Source organism: Glossina fuscipes, unplaced genomic scaffold (genome assembly GCF_014805625.2).
Source record: "Glossina fuscipes isolate IAEA_lab_2018 unplaced genomic scaffold, Yale_Gfus_2 26, whole genome shotgun sequence".
In the NCBI taxonomy this organism is placed as follows: domain Eukaryota; kingdom Metazoa; phylum Arthropoda; class Insecta; order Diptera; family Glossinidae; genus Glossina; species Glossina fuscipes.
This window is the reverse complement of record NW_023998421.1, coordinates 828,124-838,233: the sequence shown is the minus strand read 5'-3', so window position 1 is coordinate 838,233 and position 10,110 is coordinate 828,124. Positions and strand designations below refer to the sequence as shown.

Below are 10,110 nucleotides of genomic sequence, written 5' to 3'. Positions count from 1 at the left end.
GTAGGAAATTTGGCAAAAAGATTGCAAGTCGTTGCACCCAGATTGATATTAAAAATTGGTCAGACCGGTTAAAGGACACGCTCATAGTTCAATATAAATTAAGAGCATTTCGAATTTATCGCTTTTCTGCCGAATGCATATAATCTACAACGTACACGCAACGAATAATTGTACCCACATGCTACAAAAATCATCACACGCACCTAATTTTATATGAAAATTTTGTTTTCTCGATTCTTTCTTTAGTCTTTTGCGAGGAAGAGGGGGTGTGTATAAAGGACTCGATCATGACCGAATATAATTTTCTCACCTGCTTAAAGATTGTATTGTATTTTGAAATTTGTGTTTCACGGTTATACTCACTCCTTTCGATAAGTAGTTTCACTTCGCGAGTCACAGTGCATAGAGGCTTCACTATCCATTCATCATCAAAGGTTTCTTGCTTTACATAAGTAGTAACGATTAAAGAATACCTATTAGAAAAATTAACACGTTTAATACAGTTTGATGCGTGGTTGAAATTTTTTACTGGCATACGACTTGACCATGTGGCTCATTTATTTGTAGGAATTCAATTTTCACGCCACCTGCCGTTACTTTCTTTCGTGAGCTTCCCTTGCTCACGATCATAGAATTATGTTCTGATAGCAATATTCTCAAAACAATTGAAACTTTCCCTTGCTTGCAGGCCCGCTCAGATTCTGTCTACCAACTTAAGTGAACAATTGTTTTATCCAAACTCAATTCTGGACAAGGGTTTTAATTTTGCAAAGATATCTTTGCAAGTCAATGCACCCTGCCTGCAGGTATAGAAATCGTTAGCCAGCTACCACAAACCTATATCTCGCTTGCCTTCCTTTGCCTGCATCAGCCGATGTTTTTTCAACCCAAGCCCAAAGTTGTTGCAACTAAATTGCATCGTGGTTGCGAAACCGCAATTGAACCAATTGTCAGATCCGATTAATTTCCCCTTGTTGTCATGGTTTGCAATTAAATTTTCCCATTTCAACAACATTTAGGTTGGGAATTTTCAAAACGAAAATGTGAAACAGTGGAGGTAGTCGCAAAAGAAAGTCATTATAATCTATTGACAATAGTGTAGCAATAGTTGGTTAAAAACATGTCAGTGTACTAAGCTTCATTAAAGTATCCTTCAATTTTCAATCGTGAGCTTCTCCGGCATGGCCCGACGACTAATTCAAATAAAGGACACAATCGAACTAAAGCATCGAAAATTGGTCAATAAGGAAAGCGTCGTCTTCTCCAACGACAAAACCATAATGTAACGAAAATTGACATAACTGGACTAGGCAGTATAGATAGCCTTGTAGAGCTCTCATAGTGATGAAAAGATGATTCTAAAAGCGATCTGTGAAGATCACTTATTTCAATTTTTTGCCCATCAATCTTGAAAAAAATCGCACAATGGGTTTTTCAAGAAAAGGTCAAAAGGTCATCGGTCAAAGATAGACGTGTTTGATTTAATGAAACTGATTCATCAAATGGACTCAGCATACGAGCATATGAGCGTAGCATTCTCAGTAGATTTACAAGTACTTTTTTATTATTGCCCGTGCTTTGTCATTATTGCGTCATGACTTAAAGACAAAAATCAAATTTGAAAAGACATATCTAAAAAAAAAAAAATAAATTGTTAAACAAGCTAACCATTTCAAGCCATCGTTGTCAATAAGTCTTAATCAGTATTGATCTAACACCCTTTACATGCTATAAATATTTGTCGTAGTCGAACGCTAACTGGCGCCTCTGCAAGCATAAAAAAGGTCTGGTAATCATTCATAATTTATTCAAAAACGAACAGAAGGAATGGGAACCAGTATCAAAATACTATGGATTCTCTTTCCTTGTTTTTCTACGTTATTTTCTAAAACACCACGAAAGGGTAACGAAAACCCATCATTTAATTTAAAAAAAAGAAAAGTTATGCTTATATGTTGTCCCTTCGCTTATTTATCTGTTTGTGCAAAATTTTAAAACAGTTTCCCATGCAGAAAACTTCAACGTATGCTTTTGTGTCCTTAAACGTCATCACAGCATTTACTTTGTTCTTCAATGGGCTTCTTTGAAAGTATAATTTATTATTTTGTGCATTTTTCTGTGAGTGAAAACTAATTATTTTTTTAGCACTTGTTGTTGTCCTGTCTCTTGGCTTCGCTTCTTAAACAGTGGAAAAGTTTAAATGTCCAAAATAATTTATATCTGCAGACGCATTAACATAAAATAAATAAAAATATTGTAGTCGGTTAAGACCGATCGTTAAATACCTTATCCAAAGCGCCTAATCCAAGGTTTGGTCGAAAAAATTATCCGATCCGAACAATTTTCAATAGCTTTCATTCTTGGGCCAAAACATCTCGATGTATCAAATTTCATCGAAATACCTTAAAAATTGCGACTAGTGGGTTGAACATAAATATACGTCGACGGAGTTGCGTTCAGTTCACGGTTAAATGCGCCCTTCCGCCCCGACCGATTTGGGCCATTTTCAATACCAGGAGAGTGTCAACAACACACACCACACGGATACACAGTAACACATATCTTTGTATGTGAGAAGCACATATTGGTTAAGTGCAATTTTTGAGAGAGAAAATCGCATTTCAATTACCATCAAGGGAAAAAGCTACAACGGCATGATTACTGATATGTTGTGGCTTAAATTAGACGATTTGATCTTGGATGTTGTGTGCTTTCAGCAAGATAGTGCTATACATATCGTGGTAAAATAAATTTATTGAGAGAAACGAGCAATGACGTCAATAAATGCCGATGGTAAGTCGCTACTACTATTACGCTATATAACTTAATTGGCCTTTTTTCTTTGCGCTTATATTACGTTCAATATATCAAGAGCCCTTTGAAACAAACATTGCTCGTCTCATTGCTAAAAGAGAAGCAGATTGACATGGAACAGTGTTCCAAAATGGAGTTTTTACAGCAATCTAGTAGCGGTTATATACGTGAAACCTTCTTCATATGAAAACGGCTTGTGTCAACGCCTAAAATGAAGGAAAATAATCGTAACGACATCCTGCTTATACTATTTATGCCATTTTCTTTCAATATCCTTTTCAAGTGTGGCATTATGTAAACGTGAACATTCCAAATTTCATCAAAATATTTCAAAATGGGCCACCTGCAGGTTATGAAAATATATTAGGCGGACGGATGAACAAGCAAGAGACAAACTTAAATCGATTCAAAAAATATTTCGAATAATGTTTCGATATAACAAATGGTTGGCCTAGCTTAAGTCTTTTTCGATGTTACCTGCATCTGCACAAACTTAAATATATCTTGTAGTACGACGACGTGGTGTGGCCTATGAAAAGGTAAATGACAGAGTTTAGGTAATTTCTGAATATTTTTCTTTACCAAAACAAAAATTTTTGAAATGTAAATTAGTTTTCCAAGTTACAGAAAGACAGATGACTTTTCGACCATAAATTAAATGCGTACAAGGAAGTGAATGTGCAAATGAAGTAAATGAATTTTTAGTAATTGCACCCCTAGTAATGTCTGTCTTCAGCTAACGTTAAATGTAACTTATACAACAATGAAATATTCATTGCATTGAATAGAAACTTGCTTCTTTCGTCTTTTGTCCAGCTACGAATTTTTCCTTTTATGTTATTTTTCTAAAATTTTTTATTTACCTAAAAACTGAAAAACGTACCGTTGCAAAAAAAAAAGAAAAGGGTAAAATTTTGAAATGAACAAATGTGTGTTGGGGCAACAACTAACAGTTGTGATTAAGTTTACTTTAAAGAAAAGTTGTGTGTAATCAGTTGATTTAATGGGGGAATAATTTGAATTTCTCTTAGGAATTTTATCAACAACAAATGAATCCAACTAAGCTTCTAATGCTTCGACACTTTTATAATATAAACTTTTTTTGAAAACGTAAATGTCTCTGTCTTGCATGTATCTTTATAGAACCTTAAAATTGCATTTAAAAGAAAACTTTTTTTTTTCTTTTCTTACATACTTTTTACTATATATCCAAAAAGTGAATAACTAAATATTAGAGGAGAATGAGAAAAATAACTGGGGTTATTGCTCCCCAATGGATACAATTAATAACATAATAAAACGGAGCTATGTGAGCTTAGAGAATTCATTAAAATAATTTAAGGTACAACAACGAATTCTTTTTTAAATGAAAGATCAATTGTAGGCTCATTTCATAGGACTCATCCCAAAAAAATATTGCCAAGGGCTTTACGTGATTGCTCAGTCCTAGGAAATGCGTTAAAATAGATTTTTGATGAATCGAAAGTCCGAATAGCCTACGGGCATTAACAGTAGGACAGATAGTCTTAGTTTGACATCCTTGTAGTAATTCAATAGTAGAGTAACTGATTGCTCTCTTCGCAGTTGTACGCTATAGGTTCAAATAGGTTGTAGACCGCTATTATGCAAAATGCGTTTATTTCTTCGGTTAAGTTGATTACAGTTGTTGATAGAGACGTTACTGCCATTCATATATAATGGTGTCCCATAAGTTTTTTCCCCGCCATGCTGGTCTTGAACCATCTATATTTGTAAACTTGCAGGCTTGCTCTATTGTTTGTTTACGGCATCTATTTATGTAATGAAGCACAAGAAACCTTTTTCACCGTACACGTAATATGCTTAGATTTTTCAGCATTTATTTTGATATTCCATTTGATGGCTCGAGAGAAACTTCTTTAAGATGACTTTGTAGTTCACAGGAAACATTCATGGGAACACTAGACGAAAATACCATTACTATGACATTATCGTAAGCGGAAATCGGAAAACCCAAAGTGAAAATTGCACAGAGTAGTAAACTTAGAACACTTCCATCTTCAACTTTATATATATTAGATCTATCATTTTCAAATTTAATATAGTTTTGTAAATAGGGTTTAGGCAGCAAATACATAGGAGCTGGAAAAAATATTGTTTAGTTTAAAAAGTAGTCCATCATCGAAAGCTTTTTTCGCATCTAGGAATATATCGACGCAATAAAAACATCAGAAATATTTTCAGGCACAAGTAAATTATATTTTTTATTACGATATAAATTTGTAAAGTTATGTTTAAATATATTACGTAAAAAATTTTCATAAGGAAGATTCCGTGTGGAACTTTTTTTTTAAAAAAAAAGTAAATATTCAATGTAAACAAAACCATAGGAAACTTAGTTAATAACGTACATAGAAAAGTGATTGCAAAATATTTTGGTATCTGTTGTTTAAGAAATTTCATAACGATTTTAATAACAACACTATTAAAAAGTAAGATGTGCATATGCTTTGACACATTTTTTTTAAAAATTAGTGCGAATGTAAATAAAGAATGACATAAATCCTATTTGAAATCTTTTCAAATAACTACTTAGATTAAGAATTACAGATTCTGAAGATCATTTTCAATAAACTTGCTCGCGAAATGAAATGAAAGCGAAAATATCAAATCATTTCATGCACATCCTTTTGAAGGTCCAATTATTGGTTGTGTTTTGTTACAAGCCTTCGAAACGCCTCCGCAATCAAATGTGGATGCATTATAATCATATTCTGCCAACCTTGGGTTTCCATAACATCGGTAGCATTACTATATCGAATAATAAAAGGAAAGTAAACAAAACAGATTAACTTTCGTAAAACAGAAAGTAGATACAAATATTGTGTTATATGTTGCGGCAAGAATAAAATTAAAAAGAAAAGAAAATTTAACTATCTGCTCTAGCACTAGGTAAACTAAAGCACTATTTTATGAATGATAACTTTTTCTTTCTTAATAGATTTTAAATATGTGCGAAGCGTGAAGCAACTCTACCACACCAATATACATCATAGCCCTCTCGCATTACTACTAACGTAAAAAGTATATGACGCGTAGGCGTTAATTAAGAAGGAAAAAAACATGAAGACTTTGCGCCCAGCAAGCGTTTCTATTACGACATTTTTTTTTTTTTTTGCTTAATTTTGAGGGCGTCAACCTGTTAAGGGCGGACATTTAAACAGATACTAAAGTGCATATTAATCAAATTTTTTTCGTCAAAGTATGCTCTTGATCGTCACAATTTGGCGTGGGTTCTCGCCAGTTTACCAAATTAACATACGTCGCACTTCATAATCTTCATAATGAGTCGAATTTGCCGAGCAAGCTACGTAACACGTGCATATGAAATTGGGCTAAGTGTAGCCCTAAATGCGGGCCCTTATTTTACAAAATTCATATTAAATGAAAATAGCACTTCGGTCGTTTTCTGATTTGATAAGTTAAAATTATCATTTTGTAGTTGTAAAACCCTACTGCTGACAAAAGAAGTCCAGAATTTTTTATGACAAACGGGAAACGAGAAAATCTTTTCACAAACTTCATCGGACACCATTTTGCTCATAACTGATCGAAATCGCTCAGGCGTTCAATACAGGCCGCATGTGTTTGGATATCAAATGCACTTATCATTCATGTTTTTTTTTTTTTTCTTAGAAAGAACAAAGAAGAGAAGATAGACAATACAAACATTAAAAAGCGCTCTCTAAAGGAAAACGTATGATCAGATGGTCACATTGCATACGATAGCTTTTCTCATAAAATTCCCTTAAACCGCAAAACAGTCGACTTACGTGAGAATGAAGCGTATGGTTTGGGCTTTTAGTTGATCGATACTATGAAGGTCAGCTAATATTAAGATTTCGGCGGCGGTTTCTACGGAAAGCTTGGCGCATAACGCCTTGGCACACATCACTTTAAGATTGTCCAAGGCATACTGCAAAAGAACAATAGTTTTAATATTTAAAAATATTTAATGACAAAGAATACAATTAGTTACTTAACCTTATCAGCAGCTGCTAACAAATCATCAGCCATTCTATCCAAATTTGGCGCTTCGCTCGTGTAAATAAATCTTAACATTTCTATTACCACTTCAGGATCAATGTCGTTTATAGTGACACGATTTAGTTTGCATTCTATCGTTTCGTGCTCAAACATGGCGGCAAAGACATCGCTGCGGGCTTTTGAAGAAAATTAAATAAAAAAAATTTGTCAAAACTTTAATTGTATATGTAAGAAAATTATGTTAATCTTAGAACGATCTTTTGATATTAAAGCAAATGCTTTCTAAATGGCCATTGGTGTTTAGTTGGCCTTAATTTTAAATGGGTATCGCGTACATAGCCTTTAAATTCCAATTTTTTCTTTTGCTTTTTTCGTGAGTATACTTGTGGGCAGATCGCACTCAGCATTAAACTCAATCTGCGACCATAAGTTACCGATTTGACATAATGCGAACATGGTTGCTCTAAACAAGATTAAAACCTTTTATATATACTTTATGGAATATCCGAACCAAATTTTTATATGTAAGATGCGGTAGGAACAAAAATAGATTTTCTCTCTCTCTCTACTTTGTGACTGTATCATTACCGTCCAATTTCTATAAATGTAAACAAGATAGGGAGCAGGGTTTTCTTCTCTTTTTATGTTTGCAATTTCTTTTTGAGGGAAGCTTGGCTGCTCTATGAAATGACTCTATTTTAAAAATAAAAAAAAACTTTTATAAGAATGTCTTCGTGTGCCCTCCTGTCTCTAAAAAGCTTCTACCGCTATTTGCCCGTCTACTTATAATCAATGCGCGCCTGTCCGTAATATCCAATAGTGGATAAAATTCTATGCTTTTTTGACTTACCAGCTAATACAGCTTTGTGAACTCGAAAACTGCGATCACCCACAACTACCGTGACATCACTATATTTCTCACTATCAAATAGTTTGCCGAGATCTTCGTTTAACTTGAAAGCAGATAATTTAAATTGTTGTGTTTGTGGTTGAGAAGAAATATCGATGACCTCCGCTTTCACACACATCTCACAAAAAATGGTTAGCTTATCTTTAGGGAGCAAGCCATTGGCTACGTCTAAGAGATAATTTTTATTTATAAAATTTTTAAAGCCACTGTCGCTGCCATTAATATATTGATGAACGCTGCAAAAAAAAAGTTTAGGAATCAAAAATATTGTTGCTCTTATAAAATATAAAAACTTATTCACCCTAAAGTTTTCGTATTTTTTTTCTCTTTTGCCTCATTTAAAATGCTCAACATACATTCGGCGTTTACTCCGTTTCGTTTGTTGAACAGAGATGGGGAGAGTAATTCTAGGTATATTGCAATCGATGTTGCTAAGACTTCCAAGTTCAGGAACCTGTAAAGGAAAACAATTTGGAAACTATTTAAAAATAAGCTTAAAAAAGTGTAAACGTCTCACGACCATTTCAATTCTTCGTTGTCATCAGGGAAGAAGGTTGGGGACGGTAAAATTTTAGACTCTTCCTTGCACCAAAAACTAAAATCGTCTATAGTCCACTTATAATTAAATCTAATCATTTTCACCTGGAATAGAAGCCAAGAGAAAAAGTTTTTATAAAATTTTAGATGAGAAATCCAAGTGCGCCTCGAACCCTTCGCTTTACCTTTGTATGACCCCAATATTCAGGCACGGTCGCGACCGATGGCGCACTATTGAACTCCATTGCGCTACTTTTAAATTCACATCTACTCTACAAGTTCCACTGGCTCGCAGTTTGTTAGCCGACAATCTGCAAAATCAAAACAGCAAAATTGGAACAATGTTAATAAATAAATTTAATTAGTTGTAGAGTTGAAAAACGAAAAAGTTTTGTTTCATTTATCAACTTCTCATACGTCTTATATTAGTTTGGGGAAAAATAAATCCATTATTCATGGCTGCACTGATTGAATTCTCGTAAAGTATCGATCAAACAATTTCCGATACTGTACATTTACATACTGTACATTTCGCAGTAAAAAAAATTCTTTTGCTGTTTTTTGTTTGGTGCATTCAGTTGTGAGTTACACCGTGTTAAAAATGGAAGTGAACAAAGAGAAAATTCGGTACATTTTACAGTTTTTCTTTGACAAAGGCGAAAATGCAAGCCAGGCGACTAAAATTGTGAATGGTGTTTATGGTTCCGATACTGTAACAGCCAATTATGTGCAATTTTGGTTTCGTAGATTCCGTTCAGGCATTTTTGATGCTAAAGGAAGTTGACCGGCATGTTAGCAGTCGTGATATCGCCCAGGAGCTAAAAATCGGCCATAAAACAGTTTTAAACCATTTACACAAAGCTGGATTCAAAAAGAAGCTCGATGTTTGGGTGCCACACCAATTAACAGAAAAAAACATGATGGATCGAATTTCCATCTGCGAAGCCTTGGCCAAACGGAATGAGATAGACCCATTTCTTAAACGGATGGTGACTGGAGATGAGAAATGGATCACATACGATAACCCTGTGCGAAAACGATCGTGGTCAAAGAGCGGTGAAGCACGTCAAACAGCCAGGAAGGTTTTTCTATGCATTTGGTGGGACTGGAAGGGAATTATTTATTATGAGTTGCTTCCACATGGCCAAACGCTAAATTCTGATCTCTACTGTCAGCAACTGGACCGTTTGAAGATAGCGATTGACCAGAAACGGCCAGAATTGGCAAACAGGAGAGGTGTCCTGTTCCACCAGGACAACGCTAGGCCACACACATCTACAGTGACTCGCCAGAAACTTCGGGAGCTTGGTTGGGAAGTTTTAATGCGCCCGCCATACAGTCCGGACTTGGCACCAAGCGATTATCATCTTTTTCTTGCATTGCAAAATTTCTTTAATGATAAAAAATTGGAATCTAGGGAGGATTGTGAAAATCGACTACTAGAGTTTTTTGCAAATAGAGACCAGGACTTCTATGAGAGAGGCATTTTGAAGTTACCTTTAAAATGGCAACAAATCATACAATAAAACGATGCATATTTGACCCAAATCGGACAATCCGAAGCATGTTAAATAAAGTCCTGAAGTTCATATAAAAATAATGGATTTCTTTTTCCCCAAACTAATACGTCTCGGGGATATATAGTGAAAAATTTGAGGAAGAAAATATGGTAACATAATCGTCTGCTTCTGAAGATAAAGCTGCTCTCTATGATTCTGTACAATAAAATTGCTTTATAACGTCTATGTGTGATATTTAACAATAATGAGGGTATGTTTCCAGAATAAAATATTAGTTAACTACAGGGAAGAGAGTATTATTGC

The 10,110-nt window shown here is 34.5% G+C and overlaps 1 protein-coding gene across 1 annotated transcript; it reads right to left on the bottom strand.

Annotated features, from left to right (window-relative positions):
* Positions 1–267: 267 nt before the first annotated feature.
* LOC119635404 (protein roadkill-like) lies at positions 268–8,532 on the bottom strand. Its single transcript, XM_038030214.1, has 8 exons — positions 8,473–8,532; positions 8,268–8,392; positions 8,052–8,204; positions 7,691–7,986; positions 6,838–7,016; positions 6,627–6,769; positions 5,497–5,604; position 268 (listed from the first exon to the last, which is right to left on the bottom strand). Coding segments are annotated over exons 1-8 (1,065 nt in total).
* Positions 8,533–10,110: the final 1,578 nt, after the last annotated feature.